At 51.5% G+C, this 22,986-nt stretch overlaps 1 protein-coding gene across 1 annotated transcript; it reads right to left on the reverse strand.

The window, feature by feature from the left end:
• Positions 1 to 5,221: 5,221 nt before the first annotated feature.
• LOC111772056 (ral guanine nucleotide dissociation stimulator-like) lies at positions 5,222 to 14,356 on the reverse strand. Its single transcript, XM_070234687.1, has 13 exons — positions 14,196 to 14,356; positions 13,683 to 13,793; positions 12,625 to 12,818; positions 11,068 to 11,258; positions 10,617 to 10,921; positions 9,629 to 9,844; positions 9,159 to 9,262; positions 8,578 to 8,647; positions 7,740 to 7,808; positions 7,228 to 7,302; positions 6,625 to 6,651; positions 6,133 to 6,254; positions 5,222 to 5,927 (listed from the first exon to the last, which is right to left on the reverse strand). Exons 2-13 carry the CDS (start codon positions 13,785 to 13,787, stop codon positions 5,867 to 5,869), a joined length of 1,539 nt encoding a protein of 512 aa, XP_070090788.1. The 5' UTR covers positions 13,788 to 13,793; positions 14,196 to 14,356; the 3' UTR covers positions 5,222 to 5,866.
• Positions 14,357 to 22,986: the final 8,630 nt, after the last annotated feature.

Here is a 22,986-nt window from a genome sequence, read left to right on the forward strand (position 1 = left end):
TCTGCCTTTTATGGACTTTTCGTATCAATAGAAACATAAAGATTTCTCCTTTTGTGTCTGCCTTCTTTCACTAGCATAATGTTTTTAAAGATTATACACACATCAGCAGTTCACTTCTTTTCATGGCTGATTCCTATCCCATTGCATGGATGTCCCCATTTTTGTTTCTCCCTTCATCAGTTGGTGGATCTTGCACCTTGGACTATTATGTCCAGGGCTGATGTGAATATTCCTAGACAAATTATTGGTTGCATACCTGTGTTCAATTTTAGGGGGTAAATATCTAGGAGTGGAAGTGCCAGGTCATCAGGTTATTCTACGTTTAACTATTTTAAACAAACCTCAAATTCAGGGTGAAATTTACTCCACAAAATTGAGTTTCAGCACCAATAATAACAGCCAAATTTTCTGTACTATTGGTAGAAAAACCCAAAAACAATTGCTTTGGTAGGTTTTCCAGTTTTGCTTGTAAAGCACTATAAGACAATAGATATAGTCATGGAGAAAGACAGAAGAGAATAGACAAATCAGTTGCTGGTATCCATGACCTCTGACTGTCTTACCCTGAAACAGAGCTGTTCAGCGTCCCTGTGACAAGCTTATGAAGACATAGGCTCAGCACAGGAATGTGAATACCAACAAGCAGACAAGATTTTCTGCAGTAACCCCTCAGTAGTTCCTCAAGGGCCCCTTCTAATCATGAAGTTTTCCTCTGTATGAGCCATCCTTCTTTGTCTCTTTGTATGCCCTGCAACTTCTTGTAGAAGACTGAGTATTTGGAATAGGATGATGTGACATTTGTGGATGTCAGATTCTCCCCATCCCCAGTGTTTCTTGTTTCTGCTTGTTACAATAGTCCTTGTTAGTTTCTTTAGTGAATTTTCAGATCCACTCCTGCAAGTTCTGTATTCTTTGTCATGTGTGGCCCCTGAAGTCTTTGTCCCATTAGCCCAAGGGTCAGCTAGGGTTCTGAGTTTACCAGGTCTTCAGATGTCCTCCTTGGGAAAGAGGGTGAGTGAATTCTCTATGTGAGAGGGAGAGCAATCATATCCTTTGGTGAAAAGAAAGAGAGTGTGGTGCCATCATCCACTTCTGCTTTCACTCTGGCACACAGAAGACTATGTTTCCTAGACCTCTTGGTTTTGGAAAGGATACGTGGCACCTTCCAACCAATGGCATCACTTTTAAGCCAAAGAATAAAAGAGGAGGTGTAAGACCTTAGGTGCTCTTTCTGTCCTTTGGTGGCAACTGAAGAAGGCATCAGTTTCAGATGGTGTACCAACAAGATCTTGGGGCCTCCATCAGCCTTGCCCCACGTGACTTAGGAAGCAGGGGTCCCTTCACCTCAACTATCAATGTATGATGTAAATCTGAGGAGAAACACATCTTTAGTCATGAATTTCTCAATTGTTGCATTTATTACCAGAGCATTACCTAAGTTATCCTGGAGATTACAATGACCTACCCTCTCCGATTGTCTAATAGATAATTCTTCCAGAACAGCATTTGTCGAATCCCATGCTGCTGTGTTCAGCATTAATGTATCCTGATTGCTGCTTGTCACAGATGGGGCCCTGGAAAGAGACTGTGAGTGGGAGGATTCCATGTGGAAGATTTAGGGAAGGGTTCTGGGGAGATACCCCTATGGGAGGTTAGCAAGGCGGGGATAGTTGAAGGAGAAGCTGAAGCACAAGACAGTTGCCACTGAGTCTCTGCCAACCCTCAAGGATCCCTGGAGCTGGGACGGCCCTTTGGCGTTGTCCCAAAATGAGAGCAGATTTCCTATTCCCTTATTGGCCAGACATGGGCCTCTGCCTGTCCCTCGAGAGGGCTGTGTCCTAAGGTTAGGTGGTTCCCTATGCTGTGGGCATGTCCTGTGAGGGAAAGAGCTGTGAGCTGTCCTCAGCCAATGTTCCCAGGAGCAGTGCGGTGGATGCATTGGCCTTGAGCATGACCCTGGGCTGAGTCTCAATGTTTCCATGGCACTTCTCCTTCACCATCATCTTCCTTCCCAACCCAGTTAATAATCTCACAAACTGAGAAGTCCTTGGGATGACATACGTAGAGCTTCTGCCTTTCCCTATGATTGGGTGAGAGAACTCATTGGTGAAGTCCAGAATCTCTCTCTCCAGAATCCAGACCCCTTACCCAGGGGCTTTTGTAGATCTCCAGAATGTTCCAATCTTAGCTGCAAATGCTGAAGTTATTCCTAAAACAGTGGCCACAGATTTGCTCTAGTCTGGTGTTTGTAGTTAGAGAGAGTTCAATTCCCTAAGGAGAGTCAGAGTGGTCTCCAAGGTCTTGTGGTCACTGGGACAGGCAGTGTAGACATCAAAACATAAGGGCAGGTTGAGGAGTCAAGAGGGGTTCTCATTGGTCTCCTCAAGGGTGAAGGAAAGGCCAGTACATCTTGGTACTTCTTCCCAAGCCAACAAAACCGAGGGGGCAGCAGTCGGGTGAATGGTCCAATCATGTCATTCAAGGAGAAATCCTAAGGAGAGCCAAGGGAAAGGCAGTGTTTGAGAGTCAGGTTTCCCATTCAGAGATCCTCCCGTCTTGGCAATTGGAGGTGGTATGAATATGATTCCCAGGGCTCTGGAATACTCTGGCATGACTCCCTCACTGTGATGAGACAGATCACCAAGAGAGGCTTGCAGGGCACTGTGGGTGGGGTGAGGTGGCATTTAGCTGAATTCTATGGCTGTCAATGGGACAGATTTTTTGTTAGCTCCTGTAAATGGAAGATGCATCAATGAATGGACCACGTGGCAAGATATTCTTGAGGTACGTGAGTGAGGAGTACAATCCCATGTCTTACACCACTTTGGAAAGACTGAGTTCACTCCTAATGTGATCTTGTTTTCACTTACACAGGAAGACAAGATTCAAGCACCCATTCCCACCTTACACCTGCAACAGTTTAAACAGAAGCTGGCTTTCCAGTTCCTTAAACATTTTGAGGATTTCTCTCTGACACTATATGCACCTGAGGCATTTCAAGAGATTCACATTATTATTTTCTCTTCCCTTTAGTTAGCTCTTAGGAAGCCAGTTTTGGTAACTCATACTTTCCTTCAAAAATAAACCTGTGATCCAGATTTGCTAACTACTTTACTCACGGACTTCAGCAAACAATTTCCAATTTGGAAACCCAAGGATGGGGTAAATTGTCCCTCCTCTGCCACAGCTGTACCCACGTAACTTACTGAATGTTGCTACCTGCCAGGTCGGCTCTCAGGAGCACCCCAGTCTTGGAGGAGACACTCGTGGGACACCTGTGACTTCATCCTGGCCCTGGACTAGCCCTGGGACCTGCCACGACTCTTTCTCCCTGGAGGGACAGCACAGCCTTCCCCACCTTCCTCTGGGAAGTCTCTTTCTTGGGTGGCTGTGCTGCATCAGCAAGGGCCTGGGCTGCTGGGAACCAGGATTTATCCTCAGCTTCTGGCTGTCCTGAGATGGCCTCCCTGGCAGAGTCCAGACTGCCGAGTGTCTGAGTGACACTTGCAGCCATCAGGAAGGAGGGGATACTCAGAAATGACAAGCGATTCATCTGGTCCTTGCTTACATGGTCTTTCCTGGGTGTGAGGCTCAAAAGGCCGGGTGGTCACTCTTTAGCTGTTGGTTATCAGGCGGGTTCTCCGGTTGAGCCAGACCAGTGTCTGTTGGACACTCACATGGGGAGCATTCCAGATTACACTTGGTGAGGCTGTGTCCATGTACATCCACAGAACATTAGTTTGGTGGCATTGCCTGCAGGACCCACAACTCACACCCTTCTTAGGCCTCATCTTTCCAACTTCCCAACAGGAAAGGTTCACACCTCGATGACAGAACCACCGCACAAGACTGTGGAAAAGACCCCAGTCACCCCAGGGGCTACATGCTTCATGGGCTCGGGCCCAGCTACCACTTTAGGAAAAGCCAGTCAAATTACACCAGAGTGTGTAAACTGGTGATTGTCCAAGACCATGGACCTGAGAATCACACAAGCCCAGAGGTCACCCTGGGCAGCAAGCAAAACTGTGGGGTCATTCCTGGTCAGGATGATGGTCTGTTAGCCTGGAAAGCCATAGCTCACCAGGGATCCATCAGGTCCAGCCTGGAAGGAGAGGCCACGATGGGCCTGACAGAAAGGCTAGTGGCATCTAGGGAATTTCTGCCCTAAGAAGGAATTGCATGGGGAAGTGCAGGGATGCTGAAAATCCTAGTTCCCAGGGAGCACCAGGTTTGTGGAGGGAGACCCGGCTGTGGCGCTAAAAGCTGCCTCCCCAATCTTTCCCCTTGTAGAGAAAATAAGCTGGAAGTGGGAATCAGAGTCACGGACCCGAATCCCAGGAGGACCAAGCCCAGGTCAAAGGTGAACAGGGAGACCCTAGAGGGGCCCAGAGAGGGAGAGTCCTGCCCTCCCTTAGTCCATTTGCACAGGACCTTCCTCTAGCCTCGCCCTCTCCACGTGCACATTTTGAGGTTTTACAGGATTTTCCCCACTTACAGTGGATGCAATTCCAGGGACTGAATCAGAAAACAAGTTCCTCATTTGGGCAAGAGCTACTGGGAAAACGTTCCCTTGTCCTCCAAGTGCCAAAAGGCAGCCACGGTCCTGGGCAGGAATTCTGCTAGGCACAGGCTAGGGCCAGCTTTTTTGCTGTTGAGGAAGGTTAGGTCTGAGCTAACATCTGCAGCGAATCCTCCTATTTTTGCTGAGGAAGAGTGACCCTGAGCTAAAATCTGTGCCCATCTTCCTCTACTTTATACGCGGGACACCTGCCACAGCGTGGCTGGACAAGGGGTGCGTAGGTCCGCACTCGGGACCTGTACCGGCGAACCTCAGGCCGCCGAAGGGAACTGAACCGATGCATCACTGGGCTGGCCCCAAGCAAGTGCTACTTTTAAAGACACCCCCGTCTCCGTGGCTGTTGTTCTGCCAGAGAAAGTCCCTCCAATGTCTCAGCCCCGGGAGATCGGAGGGGCCGCTTCTGCTCCAGGACCAGGTGAACCACACTGCAATGATCCTGCCCTCTGAGTGAGGGGGACACGGGACTGTCCTTCAGCAGCCAGGGACGGCACTGGCACTTCTCCCTTCACCACATGCCCTGAGCTGAGGACTCTGCGAGGTTTCTGAATTCAAGGAGGAATGTGAGATTCTGGATCTCATTTCCATGAGCACAGAGAGCAAAAGAACCACACGTCCACTCCCAGGCTGAGAGAGAAACAGAAATTTAATAGAATACCCAAACTTAGCATTTATTATTGACAACAAAAACATGGCCACTCCAAAGAGGGAAATAGGCGCTGGGGAAAATGTGTGAGGGAGATGGGGCGGTCGTCCACTCCCTTGTGGTCTTCAGGGGACCCCAGGAAATGGATCACAAAGTTTTCATTCATATCAGCATCTGAGAGGTGGCCCCGTGCACCTGAGTGTCCCCGCTGTGTCCCTGCTGTAGTTCAGCTGGTCTCAGGAGCGTCATCTGCCACCACCGCTGGGCTCTTTTTTGGGGGACTGGTGTCTGGATAGAGGAATTTCCTAGGGGGCCTCCCCCAGTATCACAGCATACTCTCCCCTCTCCCTGCACCCACTGTACCCTGTGCCCCAGCCCCGGTGCTGAGTGCTCAGTCAGCCAACAGCATCCCATTTGTCCCTGACACAGGGGCTGATATTTAGTGTCACCCACTTCACAGAGCAACAAACCAGTCCCAGAAATGTGAGGGGAATCGCCCGTGACAGGACTGCTCAGCGGTGGAGCTAGGGCCCCAGCACCACAGCTGTCTGACTCCCCTGGCCCAGACTTGGCCTGAATCTGGGAGTTCTTGGGAACTCACTCAGCCCTAGGCGGGAAGAGAAGTGGCTCTTCTTGTCTTTGAATTAGAGTCGAATCTTTCTGGTCCACTGGTACTGGGGCTCCAGCTGACAGGACAGGCTGTAGCTACAGGACAGAGTGGAGCTGTGGGCTCCCAGGAGCCACACCTGAGCTGTGCCTCCCAGAGCCTCCCAGCAGCTGGAGTCCCAGGGCCCCAGGGGTCGCCATGCAGCCAGATCTGAGGCTGACCATGGAGCAACGGCCATGGACACTGGAGCTGGTCTGCAGAGAGAGTCTGCCCTCCCCTCACCCAACTCCTTCCCTGCCTCACCTCGCCTCCTTGTTCAGGGGCTCCACGGCCTGGAACCAGGCCCCAAAGTGCTCATCGGGCTGCACGGTGTACAGATTTGCAACCTTCTGGACCAGCTTGATGTCCTTGATGAGTTTGAATTCCTGGGACAGAGGAAGGACAGGATGGAGACATGGCCTGGGTGGGGGACCCTGCAGGGCTCTTGGAGGGGGTGAGGATGGGGACAAGGAACCAGTGTGGGGCCTTTGCCAACTTGGGAACCCTCCTTCCCTCCAATTCCAGTCAGGACGTGCCTGTTCTCACAGTTGGCCAGAAATAGATCCTCTACCAGTAAGGGGTCATTGATGCCAGCACTTCCCCCACCCGCCAACTCCATAGGATCCCCAGCTTTGTATTTCAAACTCTGCAAATAAAAGTCTGACCCCAGAAATTGGGCTAGAGGGCTTCTTATGAAAGGGGTCTCTCTGATTCCCACACGCCCACTCTCACCACAGTGAAGCTGCAGCTCCTTACCTCATTCTGACAGCTGAGCACATTCCCCTGGAAGGCAGACAGCCAATGTCCATCAGAAACAGCCCCCTTAGCCCAGAAGTAGCCCCCATCCCACCTCTTCCAGTGTTGCACTGCTGCCAGTGGGCAGGCCCTGCCAGAGACCGGACTTGGACCTGGGCCAGGCTCTGGGCTCCAGACCTGGGGACAGAGGAGCTGAGACCTTGTAATCTAACCCTCTCTGATGACACATGGGGAGACTGAGGCCTCAGGCAGGAGGTGACAGCTCAGCCACTGATGTGCTTCCTGACTTGGAGGGGCCCGACTTCTCTTCCCTCATGGGCAGGGCCAGAGGGAGAGGCTGAGTCCAGCTTAGACACCACCTCCTGTGGCCACACAGCCAGGCAGCTCTGAGCCTCAGCAGCCCAGGGAGCCTGGATGGCGGCCTAGCCAGAGCCTCCCATCACTCGTTGCTGTGATGGGCCTGATGCCCTGGCTTCCATAGGAGGCTGGGAGGCTCTGCAGAGAGGACTTTTCCAAGTGTGAGAGCTCAGGGCTCAGGCAGGACTCTCTCCTCCAAAACCCTCAGGAGCCTGATCCCAGGGCCCCACCTCCAGGCTCACTCACCTCCACATAATAATCCATCTCATCATTCAGCAGCTCCAGGTAACTGAAGATCATCTCAAGGGAGGGGATGACACCCTGCACCATCAAGGTGGGCATGGTGATGAGTTCCAGCACTCAGGTGCCCCCATGAACCCTCCCATGAAACCCCCAACCCAACCCCCTGCCCACGCCAGGCTCCCACTTACAGCAGCCTAGGACCCTCAGGAGCCCCCACCACACACAATTCCTTCCTCCCCTCCTCTCCAGGAACACCAAACTCCCCCAGTCGCGTCCCAGGGCTGGCTGTGAGCCAATCCCAGGGGATGTGGCCCCTGCCCCTCCCCACCCCAAAACCATCCTGCTCCCAGCCCTTCCAGGCCTCCTCCTGCTCACTGCCAATGCAGGCACTTCAGGCTCAGTGGCCACAGCAGATGCTCTGGAGGAGGAAGGCCCCTCTCCTGGGGAAGGCCTCCAGCTGGGAGGGGGCGCCCCCTGTCCTCTGAATCCTGGGTACCTCCCCCAGGCACCCTCACCTGCTGCCACCACCTCTCCCAGTCTCCATGGTGGGCCCACTGTGCAGTGGCCAACACGGAGGTCGCCTCCTGTCGGGGACCAGGACAGGGTCAAAGAGGCCATGCTCCCCTCCACATGTCCCCCAAGGCCACTGACCTCAGACCTTGGCCATCTGGCTCCAGTCCCCTGCTGCCTATACTGTTCCCACCTCCAGGGTGCTCTGATTCTAGACAAGTCCCGGCTCCAGGACTCACTCCTGTGTGACCTTGGGCCTGCCCAGGCCTCCCTGAGCCTCTTTCCTCATCAGGAAAGAGTGGGGAGAACTCCACCTGCCTCCAGCACTCTCCTGAGGACTCCGTGTCATCTGACTGTCATCACTGCTTTCCCCTCACCTCTCGAGGAGGAGCTAGCACAAATCTCCTCCCATTCCTGTCCTCCCTTGGATGGTATCACACCGCCATGAGGCCTGCACGATGTCATCACCCTCCATTTCCCAGAGGAGGAGACCGAGGCCCACAGAGGGGCAGAGACTTGCTCAAGGACCCACTGAGGAGAGGCCACTCTCCCTCCCAGCCAGAGTCCCTGTCCCCGCTGCCTTCACCCCTCACCCTGCCCCACCACTGACCATGGTCCCAACCTCTGCACTCCCAGAGTGTATCCCGACAACAGCCAAACTGAGACATGGAGGGAGAGGGCAGAGGGTGTTGGGGGAGCCATGTGGCATCTCCTTCCTGCCCCACCTACAGGGGTCTCTGAACCCCAGGATGACCTTACCATAGCCTCACTTCCTAGGATGCCCTCAGGATGTTCCCGGCCCCCTTGCACACCCCTCCTCCCAGATGTCCAGCCCCAGGTTACCTTCAGGAGCAGTCTCCTGCTCACGTGCTGCTCTCCCCTGTACCACTTCTTAAAGGTGTAGGATCTCTCCCTGGGGTAGTGGGGAAAGAAAGAAAGAAAGACTATGGGGTGGTTGAAGGGCACATCCCATTTGTTTGAGATCCCAGACGATCCAAACAGCCTGGGGCCTGGATGAGGGATTTCACTGGGTTGCTCTGAGCCCTGAGGTCCCCATTGGACTGGGGAGGGCCCTCTCCTGTTGTCACCTGGGACCTCCATTCCCATATCTACCACACAGATCTGTTTTGAACACTCTTGGTTTCAGTTGGATGGAGATTTCTGTTGCTGCAAAGGAAACACTTGAGAATCTCCAACTGGGCTCAAGTCAGGATCTGATATTGAAGGAAATGAATTCCTGGGCAGAACTCCTAGCCTAAGGGCCCTGAGAGACTCAGAGACCCAGGAACCGGATCAGTCCGTGTCCCAGGCATTCACTGTCTCCCATGTGGTCTCAGCTGACTGCAGGGGCCATGGAGACCCAAGGCCGGCTTCCACGGTCCACCTCACCCTCGTGGTGCTTTGATGGATAGCAGCCCACCCACCTGGAAACTTGTCCCCAGGTGTCTTTGAGATGCTTAATGGCAGGGATCTGCAGAGCAGAAAGGATCATGTGGAAGGAAGAGAAGTTTCTGAGGCCTCGGCACCCCTGGGGAAGGGAAGAGATTGAGCTGTGAGGGGGTGCTGTAGCTCTCCAGCTCTGGATTCTGTCCCTTCATGGACTTCTCCTGTCCTGGATGAGACAGATGCCCAGGAAACCCAGGGAGGGCACAGCTGGGATCCAACGAGTAACACTGCCAGGCACAAGGATTTTTGGCTGAACACAAGGAAGGAGCACAGGAAGGAAGTGAGCTTGCCACCACCAGGACCTCAAGTCAAGGTCAGTGTGGCCCTGGCAGGAGGGTCTAGGGACAGTGCAGGGACTCAGACGACAGACTTCAATATCGAGAGCTGAGAAACAAGAGGGAATTCCCACGACTCCAGACAAGGCCTCCATGGGCCTCCCATGACTGACCTTAGCCACATGAATCCACAGCTCCACCACCCTGGCCCTTTCCTGGGCTGTCGTGCCCGGGGCCCCGAGGCACGTAGCGATGACACTGTTGGCCATGGTGTTCGTGTGTGCCACAGTGTCACTGATGGTGGGTGCCAGGTACTCACAGTCCCTGTTGTCTCGCTGGGACAAGATGGAGCCCCGGCAGTGGGCAGGCACCAATTTCTTAAACAGCTCCTGAGGAAGATTCAGAGTGTTGCCAGCACTGCCTCACCCCAGCGCGGCATCCATGGTCCCCCACAGTCCCAGGAGGGTTGAGGACAGAGCAGGAGCTCAGAAAGCAGAGGATGTGATCTCTGAGGTGTGTGGGACTCCCTGGGTTTTGTCTGTGTCCACTGACGGTGCCAGCACAAGATGACCCGGGACACAGTGCTGTGCAGAAGGGAGGGGACTTGCTCCCAGCCCCGTCTCACTTCCTCCAAGCTCTGGAACACAGCCCCCACCGGCCCACTCCAAGGGCCATCTTCCACCCATCCCAGTCCCTCTCAGGTCCCACTCCCCATTCCCATGCACATTCCCCCAAGGCAGGGAGAAGCACTGGCTTTGTGTGATTGTCTCCACTGGAGTCAGTACACATCACGTGCCTGATACATGCTGAGGTTGTGAAGGCCCCCTGGGCACACACATGATCGAGCCAAGGACCTGGCAGCACTTCAGTGAGCTCCCTCCTGCACCAAAGGGCCAGACACTGCCCAACACCCTCTCTGTTCCACCTCATTCATCGGCACAGCCACGCCGTGCAGCAGGTGCCCTTAGTGTCCGGCTTTCCTGTGCACGTGGCGACAGCAAGCGCTTGGGGTTAAGAAAGTGCCCAAGTCACAGTGTTGGTAACGGGGGAGCAGGAATGTGGACCCAGATCATCAGATTTTGGATCAGGGAATGGCAGGTGTGGGGCAGCTCATGGCACAGGAAGGCAGGGCACCCCTGCCCTGCAAGCCCCGCTGCTCACCGCATCCATCCTTGTCAGCTGCTCTGCCACCAGCCGGGGAGGGAAGTCCAAGAGGTTCAGCTTCTCCTCCCTCGGCTGTTTTTCGGTGGTCACAGCCCAGGGTCCAGTGGGCTCTAGTTCAGGAGCTGGCACTGGGGCTGAAGTTAATGGTGGCCCTTCCTCCAGCCCTGTAGGGTCTGATGCAGGTGATGCTGGTTCAAAGTCTGCCACAGGTGGTGGGGCTGGAGCTGGAGCTGGCTCTAGCTCAGGGGCTGGCTCTGGCTCTGGTTCTGGCTCTGGAAGTGGAAGGAGATTTGGAGCTGGCTCTAGAGCAGGATAAGGAGAAAGTTTCACCCACACACCTGACAGTTTCTGTGCCTTTCCAAAGACAGGAAGGACTCCACTGCCTTTAAGGGAACTCTAGCCCATGAACCTCAACACAGACAGTCTTCTCAGACTCCAGTCCCCTCACCTTTCTGTTTGGCCTCAATGGCCTTGAGGTGCTCCAGGTGGCCTGGCAGAAGGTAGGCATGGCCCTCCACGTGTGAGCCACCAAAGCTGATGTGCAGACTGGCCAGCTGCAGGGTCCAACAGGGAAATCGCAGGGGTTCCCTGCAATCCTGCCCTTGGCCCAGCCAGGTTCCCAGCAGGAAATAGATAGCACTGCGGGGAGGCAGATGGGCCAGAGAGTCAGAGGCCCCGCCTTTCCTTAAACACTGCCCGCCCAAGGCACTCTTGTTAGCATCTGTGCCCCTGTGCCAGACCCTTCCCCTCCAGAAGAGGGCCCCATCCCAGCCCTGAGCCCTGGCTGGCTGTCCTGGCAGTGGCAGGCCTGCTCATCCAGCAGGCTGAACACAGAGTCTGTGAGAGTCTCTTGTTCCCACCGACACTCTCCTCCCCAAGGGTCTGGACGCAGCCCACCCCAGCCCTCCATGCGCATGGGCCACTGGAATGAAGACTCCAGCAGATCTGTGAGCAGCTTGCTCACGCACCTCCTCTGGACCTGGTGGTAGCACTCACAAGGGGTGGATGTGGAGAAAGGGAGGCAGAAGGAGCTGGGACTCTGCTGGGATTGGGTCTCTAGGAGACAACTCAGCCCAGCCTCCCTTCCGGTTCTCAGGGGGCCTGGGACCCATGCACAGCTCTCTTTGAGTCCAGTCCTGCTGGAGTGGAAGCCACCAGAACTCAGCCTTCCCATGGGAATCACAAGATGGGTGAGATGCAGGGTTCTCCCAGGCCTGCGCCAGCCACAGCCTCCATCCTCTCCCCTCACCCTGTTTGCTAGAGACAGGAGGCCCTGCATCTGCACCCAAAGACCACTCACTTTGGGAGGTGGTGCTGTCCTCCAGTATCCCGCACACAATGGGCCATGCTGCCTCCATGTGTCCCAAAGGGGATGAGGGCATCGCCTGGGATGTAGGGTAGATGGGACCTAGGAATTATGTCAAGTGTGACTGACTCTCAGATTAGAGGGGAGGCCCAGGCAGGCTGTCTGCTTCATTTATTGAGTGACACTTAGTGTGTCCAGATGTCCTGCACACAGTACGTCCTTCATAGGCATTGTTAAATGAACTCCAACCAGAATGACCCCAGGTGTCTGAGTGGGCCTGTGGCCCCTCTGTGGCCCCAGAGATCCCTAAATGTCTACACCGAGGACAAGCACCAGGACCAGCTGGATGGCATCTCAAACTCCTTGACAGGGTGCTCTCCAGGTGTTTTTCCAAACTCAAAAAGCCACAAGCCAGTGAAGGGAGAGGAAGACTACTTTTCATGGGGGGCAGAGAAATAATCAACACCAGCAACCACAGCATGACCCAAGGTCCTCTCTGCAGAGCCGGGCACCAGGGAAGCACTTGGATGGCTGAGCCCATTCATCCCTGGGAGAACCCTAGCAAGTTCATCCTCTCCCACTCCACGTTTCAGAGAAGACAACTCAGGCTCAGAGAGATGTGGTGACATTCCCAAGACAAGACACACAGCTGGCAGTGGGCAGAGTCACCACTGTGCTGAGGAGGAGGTGGGCAGTCACCTGGGAAACAGCTGATCCAGGACCTGGTGGGATGTGCTGGAGCCTGAGTAGCTGCAGAGGGAGGTGATGACACTGCAGAGGACTCTACTGGGGAAGGCTGGCACCACAGACTCTGAGAGCCTCTGCATCATGCCTGCCTGGAGGGCACGCATCCTGCAGGCCTCAGTTACAGACAGAGTGGACTCATCTTCACTCTGGGTGGGACAAGGAGGGACACAGGGTCAGGGCCACCACTGCAGCCCACCAGGATTATCAAGGTCTGCAGCTGACCCAGGAACTCCTAGCCCCTCCCACACATCTGCAACAGGAGACACAGTAGCTCCCACACTCAGCAAGGCTCTGGGCTTTCAAAGTACAATCTGACTTTGGGCAGGCGAAGGATTCCACATTGAGCTCCCTCGAGGCCACTTGCTCACTGAGGGACAACAGAGCTCCCTCTGTGAAGATCATCAGCCCAGTGAATCCCCAATAGACACCCCCTCTCTAGAGAGGAGAACAGAGGCTTAGGCATGCCAAGTGGCTTCTCTAGGTCCTGTGGGTCAGAACTGAGTACCGCCCAAAGTGAGGGCTGAGGGACATCCCCTCTAACTGCCTGAGGCTTCATCAGGCCCTGACACGGAGGGAAATGTTATGTGGCCACCTCAACCCTCCCAGGTCTGGAAACAGTCTACAGGGCAGTGACACGTTCTGAGAATCCCTTTGACTTCTAAAACACGCTGATGGTTATTTCTCTTACATTAAAGGGAGTTTGGAGACCCTCGTTATCGAGGTTCCATGTTCCAAAAAAGGCAAAATTCAAAGATACTCAGGGCCTATTGGGAAGTGACAATGACACCAACGTTTTCGCTAATCTTCCTAGGGAAATGCAAAGAGTGCCCTCCTAACCTCCTATGCAGGAGGAGCAGAAGTCCAGATTCCTTTGGGAATGGGACTGTGGGACATTCATGGGGGACAGCCCTCTTTGGGTCCCAGGAGAATGGCAGTTTGAGGTTGGATTCTGGGCCGACCCTGGTCATCTCAGGGTCCTGGGTGGGAAGACCCCTTGTGCCCACTCTCACCTCAGAGCAGCCCTGGTTATTGATGGTGGCGCAGTGCAGCTGCCCCCTGTCCAGGGAGATGGAGTACCCGAAGCCATCCGCCAGCTCTTCAACCACCTCCTGCATGCAGCTCTGCAAAGACAGTGCCCGAGAGCCGGGCCAGGAGGTCTCAGGGCCCTGCCTCAGCTTGGCCACAGGAGGAAGCCCCAGCACAGATCAGGTACCCAGCAGCATCTGCATAGACCTCCAGCCAGGGAGGGAATGAGATGACACCTGGAGGGATCGGGACTGACACATGCATACAGGAGCTTGGTCCCCAGCACCCATTCTCCCATCCTGTTAGCCACCACCTAGGCTGGGAACATGACGAACTGCCAGGCATCCAACAACCAGCAAAGGGCTCCTGCCCAGGGTGGGTCACAGCTTTGCCCTGCCAACCCTCACTCCACTACCCCCCGACACACAAGGAGGCTCAGAGGAGTGTGGGGCTGGGATCCCATTGTGGCCTAACACGGTTGGCCTGCCCTGTGTTACCTGAGGGCTCCTCCTGCAAAATGGCCAGAGGTGGTGCAGGTGTGGGCCAAGCCAGTGTGTGTAGCGACTGAAAAGGCTCTGTTTCTTGGCTTTCCTGAAGCCAGAGCCCCGACAAGTAGGGAGACAACAGGAGAGAATTCTGCTCTCTTGAGTTTCTCCATTCAAGTGAGCTCAATAGGAGGCTATGTCTAGAATGTGGGCGCCTGGAGACCAGCATGCTAAGTTCTGTTAGGGTCTGTCACCAAGGAAGTGAGGTCACTTCCTCAAGCTTCCATTACCCGGGCCCCTTCCTTCAATCACACCCACCCAAAACCCCTCAGGGCTCTTGGCTGCTCACCCTCCTTGCCTATGTCATCTCCAGAACTGTACACAAATAGACAGCACAGAGCCCAACACAGGACGTTGAGATGTAGCCAGGCTTCCAGTTTGAGGAAGCTGAGTTCAGCTGAGTTCAGGCCTCTTTTTCCCTAGAAGCTCTGTGTCCTGGAAACGCCATTGTGCCTCCCAGGGCCTCCTCAGTCTCTTAACCTGCACGATGGGGATGAGGCCAGAAATATCTCCCTCGGGTCGTCCTCAGCTGTGGAAGAGATAGTAGTGACAACATCTGTGGTCTGGTTTCCATGTGTCTGATGCACACACTTAGAGATGAAAGAATTACAAGAAGGGGTGTGATGTCATGTGCTGTACCCCTCGAAACAGGCCTGGGTCGCAGCTCTTGGACCTTGAGCAAGTCACTGCCCCTCTGGGCCTCATTTCCATGTCTGCACCTTTTAGGGGTTGAAAATAGAGGAAATTCAGATATTGCCAGTCACTGGCATGAAACCTTCCACGGTCTCCTGTTTGACTTAGAGTCAGACCCAAATGCCTCATGTCGGCCTATGTGGAGGGCAGCCTCCGCCACGGCTCCCGGTGCTCACTGTCTTCTGCTGTACACATCCTTGTGGAACCGCAGTCATTAGGAAGTGGCTTCTGAGCAGAATGCAGCCAAGGTGTTGGGATGGCACACAACCCGGGGTTAATAACAAAAAGCCTGGCACTTCTTTCTTACTCACATTCTTCAGCCCCTCCCTCTTTCCCTGCTCCTGTTTCCCTCTCTCTCTGCCTCTTATATCTCTGGAACTGGGGGAGCAAGTGTGCATGTTTTCAGTTGCCTTGTGAAGATGCTCCATAGGAGAGAATGGAGGGAATGATCGGCCAACAGACAGGCAGGAACTCAGACTTTCAGTCCAAACAAACCCCGTCAACATGCATGTGAGTGAACTTGGGAGCAAACCCTCCACGAGTCGAGCTGCAATAGAGACACAGTCCCTGCTTCACAGAGACCTTGAGGCAGAGGCACGCAGCTAAGCTGTGCCCCATTCCTGGCACACAGACTTTGTGAGATCTTAAGGATTTGTACTTTCTAGGTGGAATGTCTTAGAGCAATGTCATCAGAGAGTGATGGGAAAAAGCATAGTCTGCCAGTTCCTGCCACCCAGCCCTGCTCTGCCACCATCTGCCCTCCTATCTCTTCTCAGGCTCCTTCCAGCCACACCCTCCACCCTTCTGCCCTTTTCTGGTCACACTCACTTCTTCCTGTGAGTCTCTGCACCAGCGGTGCCTTCTCCCTGACACTCAAACTGTTCCCAGACACAGGCAGGCATGCCTCTCATCTGGCACTCTCCTCACAGCAAATGTCACCTCCGTGAGGCCTTTCAGAGCCTCCCGGGCACAGTCTCCACCGTCACAGATCTCCCACCTGGAAGGGCATTTCATGGTTTCCTCCTTCTTGGTGTCATTTGGATAAAGTGAGTCCATGAAGGAGGGCTTTCTGCTTGGCGGAGGCAGAGGCAGCTTCTTCCGGTGACATCAGGAACATGATATCTCTTCTGGCCTAAATGTTTCCCCTCCCAAGTCCATTGTGAAAGGAAAGCATCATTTCTTCTCTTTCCTGGGTCTGATTTTCCCCAAGAACACAGGGAGCCATCCTTTCTCCCTGGAGTGCAGCACCAGCCCCTACACCCACAGCTGGAAAATTAGCGCCCAGCTTCAAACACCACCAGATCCTGAAGTCAGTTCCTGCTGAGGCCTCCCATCCATTCTGTAATTTCCTGGTAACTCCTGAGGTCAGGTTTCCCCTGAGACCCAGCTCCCAGCCTTCCCTTGGCTTCTTAGACGAACAATGGGATTTCCCAGAAGCACTCCCAGCCTAGGCAAGAAAGGTTTTGAAAAGTTCTCTATGTATTTTCCAGGACATGGGATATGAGGAGAAGTCAGTTTGGTGTGTCTGTGCAACAGTTTTGATGCCAATAGCATCTTTTTCAGACAGAGATCAAAGAGTGGGGCTACTGGGTGTAACAGGAAAATGGATATGCTGAGCCAATGTCTTCATGGTGTGAAGTATTAGAGAGTAAAGAACATGGTTAAGAACAGAGAATATGGAGCCAACTTCTTACGTTGAAATTCCAGCTGAATCACTTCCTAGATATTGGTAGCGGGCAAGTTACTCACCTCATTGGTGCCTCAGTTTCTTCACCTGGTGTTGGCAAGAATAATAAGTGTACCTAATTTGTAAGGACACAGAGAGTATTAAAGGAGTTAATGTTTGAAAACTGCTTGCACCACCTAGCACATGACAAGCACTGTACCTATCCATTATAAATGAAATAGAAACATTCTTCTGATGCTATCTGTTTGCTCCAGAGGGGAGACTAGCACCTGGATGGATGTAGACAACACTCCCTGAGACAAGACGAATCGATGAATGAACAACACTTTTGAAGGCATTACCAATGGCATATCCGCCTCCCTATGGACATTCCCAAGCAGAATCACACCCAAGCATCCCTCCTCTGTCCTGCATGGTCGTCTGGGATTCTATCCAGGGATCATGGGGGCTTCTTGAACCCTGGGAGCCACACCCACTACAGGTTCTCTTCTCTCTGGCCACAAGCCCCAGTTCTTGTCCTAATGGCTGCAGCCCACAGGCTCTGCACTCTGATCCTCCTCTTCACTTGAGGGAGAAGTGCCATCCCCAGAACTGGGCACACACAGTGTGAGCCTTGGGGGAAGTGTTTCCCTGGCCAGTGGCAGGTAAAAGAGTGCCATGACAGAGGGGGATTTATGGAGAGTCCTCCAGGTGTTGTCAGAAGGGCCCAACCAGGGCATTTGTCAGCAAGGACTGCTCTGGTTGGTGGACCTTGGTGGCAAAAGAGTGGTGTGGGCAACATGTTTTGGAGGTCCTGGCATGAGACAATCCATAGGATGGTCATGAAGTCAGAATCAGCCTAATGAGGTCCAACTTAATCCAATGTCATCTGTTCCCTGACTGGCTCACTAATCCAGGAGTGTTTTACAAGAATGATATTCATGTTCTATCATCTTTTCATTGGTTTGCTAGAGCTCTTATTCTTTACACAACTTGTATATTCCTACCTAGGAAAGGAAAGGTGAGTTCTGTAACAACCTTTCTTGCAAAATTCTCCCTAACGTATTGAATCACTAACAGTATCCACCACTGGGAACCTCACAGATGATCCTGACCTTACTCTCTGATTTCATATCTTCCTCATTGGCAAATTCTTTTGACTTCTGGCTTCTTTCCTGAGGTTCATCCACTTAGGACAATGTAGGAGTGCAACCTCCTGCCACTTGAGAAGTAGCAGGGCAACTCTATGATGATGTTGGTTTTGTTTTGTGAGTCTGTGCATGTGTGTGTGTGTCATGAGACTGTTTTCTGCATCTTGCAGCATGGGTCGGATGGACTCCTTTCCTTGGAAAAATTGTCCCTAACCACTTTCTCTAGGCTTTATTTTCATGGCTTGAACAGTGCTGTCCAACAGTAGAATTTCACACCCTATCTCATGGAATTTAAACTTCTTTTAGTAGCCACATGTAAAAAAGTAAAAATAAACAAGTGAAACTAATTTTAATAGTATATTTAAACCCATTATAACCAAGATCTTATCATTTGTCCATGCAATCTATATAAAAATTATTACCGAGATAGTTCAGTTTCTTTTTTTTTTTTTATGATTGGGATCTACAAATCCATTAACAGCACAGTCTCCATTTGAAAGTTGAAATTTTCTACATATGCAGGTTCTGTGTCCCCCAAATCAGAACCTGGGCTGCCTTGTTAGAGAGGAAATAAAATAGAACAGGTATAAGTAAGGATCACTGTCAATCCAGCTCAGCATGAACACTCACGAGTGACAAAAAGGCTGTCCCTGACCAGGGAGTAGAGGCCCCTCAGGGTGACATGGTGGATCAGCTGGTTCAGCTCCCAGGAAAGCTCCTTTCTATCACCTGGTGTCTCTGTCACACTCTCCGTCGCGAGCCATCGGGTCAGTGTGGTAGGTGCAGATAGCTTCCATGCTGGTGGCTGCTCCAACCTCCAGAGGCCTGGGGAGAGAGGAATGTGGGGAGTCTAGAGAGACGTCCTGAATCCTCTGACAATGGGGGACAGAGGGAGGGAGGAGCAAATTGGCACTCCGTGGGAAGAGTGAAAAATGAGGTAGTCTCCGAAACTGTTTGTGACTCTCAAATGCTCAGAAAAAGGACTTGCCTGAGGGAGAACAGTCTGCAAACCAAGGACAAGGGGCCCAGGCTGCTCTTCTTGAACAAGGTTCCAAGCTGGGGAGAAGGCAGGAGGAGGATGAGCAGGAGAGACAGCAGCTGGGGAGCGGCTGGCTGGGACTCAGCCTTCCAGGAGCTGTGGGCACCAGTGTCTCATCCGGTGCTGAAGGCCTCTCTCAGTGGAGTTAAAGGTCGCTGAGCCCTTGCTCATGTCTGGCGAATATTGGAGGTTGGAGATGCTGAAGTTCAGTGTGAGGGCCTTCAGCTCGTGCTGCATAGCTTGCAAGAAGAGATGGGGAGAGATGGCCATCACTGACAGCTGGCCTGAGACCAGATCAGAGTCCTGAACTCATTATCATCTGTTGCCTTTGCTCCTAGTGGATCCACCACCCAAGGCTGTGCTCATCCACGTTGAAGCCAGCACATCTCTCAGCTCCTCCTTCCTTCCCTGCCGGTAACACCAATTCCACTTGTAGATTGCTCCTCAAAACATTCCTTCTCCTCAGCCGGGTCCCAGGTAGGTCTTATCTTTTATCACCGGAACCAACACCCTAACATGCTCACTGGATGCATTGTCTAAAGGATGTTCTCTGCCTTGAACATTAGAGCATTTTTCTGAAATGAAGATCTCACTAGGAACACTCCTGCTCCAGTATCAGCCATGGCTCCCTAAGGCCTTCAGGCTCAAGTTCAAGCTGCTTGACCAGGCACTGAATGCCCTCTCACCTCTGGCTCCTGCTGACTCTTCAGCCTCATTGATCCATTCACTCTGAGTTAAACTTGCTGCTTCAGGCAAACCAAATCCCTGCCCATTCCTCCATATAATATGTTGTTATTGCCTACAGGGCTGTGGCTCATGCAATTTATTCTGCCAGGATCACGCTCCACACCCTATTTCCCTATATAATGCCTACTCCTTTTAAAGACCCCAAGTGGGCAAAACTTCCTCCACAAAGCCCTTCCCACCCAAAGAATGCCAGGTACTTCTGCTCAAAACATCCCACCTTATATTAGAATGTTCTGTGACTTTCACAAGACCAGGGGCTCTCTGAGGGCTGCATCGGATTGAAATATTGGTGTAATCCTTGTGATCAGCATGCTTGCCCTCAAAGCAGAATTGCACACCTCGGCTTCCCAGCTGCCCAGTAATAATTGGTCAGTTGAGGTGTGGGGCTGGAGAGCTCCTCTAAGGAAGGAAGCGGGCCCCCCTAGGCCTGTGGTGGCTTCTGGTTGCTCAGGCGATGAGGAAGTAGGCAGGAACATGCTGCCTGGCTCAGGAGCTGTGGAAAGGGCTGTCATCAGGGAGGGACAGAGACCCCCCTCAGTGGGTGAAGCTCCACAAGCTCATCTGCACTGCAGTAGTGGCTGTCCCAGGACAATCATTCACAGGTGAGCCATAAAGGTGAGTGACAGAAGAAGGGATTGTGTGAGTAGAGGGATGAGCAAGCCTGTGAAGGAGATGAACCCAAGAGAGTGAGTGTTGTTGAAGAGAGAGACGGAACAAAGAGAGAGGTAGAGGCATAGACAGAGGGGATACCTGGATGGACAGAGGAAGAGTGGACAGATGGAGGGTCAAAGGGAAAGCAGGAGGAATAAAGACAAGGAGAAGAATTTGCAGAGATGGGAGGAAAGAGGATGGAAGGAGACCAGAAGGACAATCAGGTGAACACGCAGAAGGACAGTTGGACAGATTGACATCTGGACAGATGGTTGGATGGATAGAAGGAAGGAATGAATGCAGGGAGGGAGGAAAAGAGGGAGGGAGTGTGGAAGGAAGGATAGAAGGAAGAAAGGAAGGAAGGAAGGAGCCTGAGAGGAGGGAAAACTGGGAAAATCACCTGCCCAAGTTCAGAGGGTGCTTTAAAGGGAGGTTAAGGCTGAGAATACAGGACCCCTAACTCCCAGGCTTGTGTCCACCTGTCCCAATGCTGCCTGTTATTACTCATAGAGATAAGCATATGGATATAAAAGAAACCTTGACCCCTACCCTCCAACACACAAAACTCAATTCCTGGACACTTTGATCTAAAGGTGAAAGGTAGAATAATAAAGCTTCTAGAAGACAACACTAGAAAACATCTTCAGCACGACAGGGTAGCAACAACTTGTTAAAGAAGACACACAAACGTACACATACACACACACTCTCCATGAAAGAAAAGATCGGTAAACTGGGATTCATTAAAAGTTAGACTTTGCTTCATCATGAGACACACTACAAGAGGGAAGTGGCAAGTCACAGGATGCGAAGAGATTATTCCAGTTCCAATATCCAATGAAGGATTCATGTGCAGAATACAAAAAACCTTTAACAGTACAGGAAGAAAGAAGACAAACAAACCAATTGCTTAAAACTGGGCAAAAGACTTGAACAGGCACTTCGCAACACAGAGTGTCCCAACGGCCAACAAGCACATGCAAATGTGCTAAAATCAGCAGGGACAAGGGAAATGACAATTCAACCACACTGAGATCTTCTATACAACCAGAGAATGGTTAAAAACAGTTTTGAAATGCTGAGCCTATGGCAGCAAGTGGAGGGGAGGCTGCAGAGCAACTGGAAGGCTCACACTTTGCTGTTAGGAGTAGGAATTCGTGCAGCCACTTAGGAAAGCTTTTTGGCAGGGTCTATCTGTTAAAGCTGGAGACACACATACAACATGACCAGCAATTCTACTCTTAGATGTGCACTCAACTCAAATGCAAACATACCTGACCCTAGAGAAAGTAGCAAGAATGATTACAGCAGTGTTCCCCATCATTCCTCCAAAGTAGAAAGTACTCAAATATCCATCTACAATAGAATGGATAAATGAATTGTGGTATCTAATTTGCGGTGCCTTTAAAAATTGGCCACAAATTTTGGGACACACATCCTATAAAGAAGTGAGGTGATTAGAGGACTGCAAATTCATAGAGCCAGAAAGTAGAATAGTGGTTTCCAGGGATTGGGGGTTAGGGGAGAATGGAGAATTATTTTTTAATGGATACAGAGTTTCAGTTTTTTAAGATTTAAAGAGTTTTACAGCTGGATGATGGTGATGGTTGCACAACAATGTGAATGCGTTATTACAGCACTATATACTAAAAAACGGTTAAGATCATAAATGTTATGTCATGTGAATTTTACTATAATTTTTTAAAAATAGTAAGGAGAAAAAACACAAACCAGAGAGGGACTTCTGCTTCTGTCCATGATGACATAACAAGGATACAATATCCTCTTGCTGTGAACTAGAAAACTGGTAGAAAAACATATATGAACAACCACTTTCCGATTTCAGACCTTGGACAACAGGCTGCATAAGATTGTGCTAAGAATAAACTCTATTATTGCGCTTTCTTAGTGAAAGCATTTTCTAGAGGGCATCGGAAGTTGGGGAACCCAGGCAGAACACCAGACTACTGAGTGGGTGAAATCTATCAGAGCCCACGGAGGCTGAAGGAGCTGGAGATAGTGAAGAGGAGATATGTGAGAGGGCTCTGAAGAGAAGAGAGCTACATACAAAGAGCTCTAAAAGTCTGCATGAGGGTCCCTTTCATCTGTTGCCAAATTCTAAGCAACACATGAAACTCAATGAGGCGAGGTAAAAACTGACCAGGGAGTTATAAGTTGAACAACTTCCACTGCTTAACACAGGGTTGGGAGACATTTAGAGCTTTGACTGGTCAGAGAGGAGTCCCATTTGAACCAACAAGACAAGAAATAGGAGACAGCAAAAAGGTTGTACCTAAATAGTGAGGCTAAGTTAGCTCTAGAGTAATGATGCTCTACACCTCACCTAAAAATCTTAAAATAAAAGCTTGAAAATTACCAAGCTCATCCACAAGCAACTTACCTTCCTGAAAAAACAAGTGGAACCCTCTTAAAAATAATGACAAAAACCAGACATTTACTGTAATCATCACAATGTCTACCATCCAACTAAAAGTTACTGGACCTACAAAGAAACAAGAAAATATGACCAAAACCAGGAAAAACGTAGTCAATAGGAACAGATCCTGAAAGAGCGAGATGAGGAACTGCCCAAATAAGGATTTTAAGACAACTATGATAAACATTTACAAGTATTTAAAACACAGCATGAATACACTAGGAGACAAACAGAAGATTTAAAGAAGAACCAGATGGAACTTCTAGAGGTGAAATACAAACATATATGGTGGAAATGAAAAACTCAATAAATGAGATTAACAGATGATTAAATGTGCAGAAGAAAAGGAACTTGACAAC

The sequence above is a fragment of the Equus caballus genome, chromosome 14 (genome assembly GCF_041296265.1).
Source record: "Equus caballus isolate H_3958 breed thoroughbred chromosome 14, TB-T2T, whole genome shotgun sequence".
Taxonomy (NCBI): Eukaryota; Metazoa; Chordata; class Mammalia; order Perissodactyla; family Equidae; genus Equus; species Equus caballus.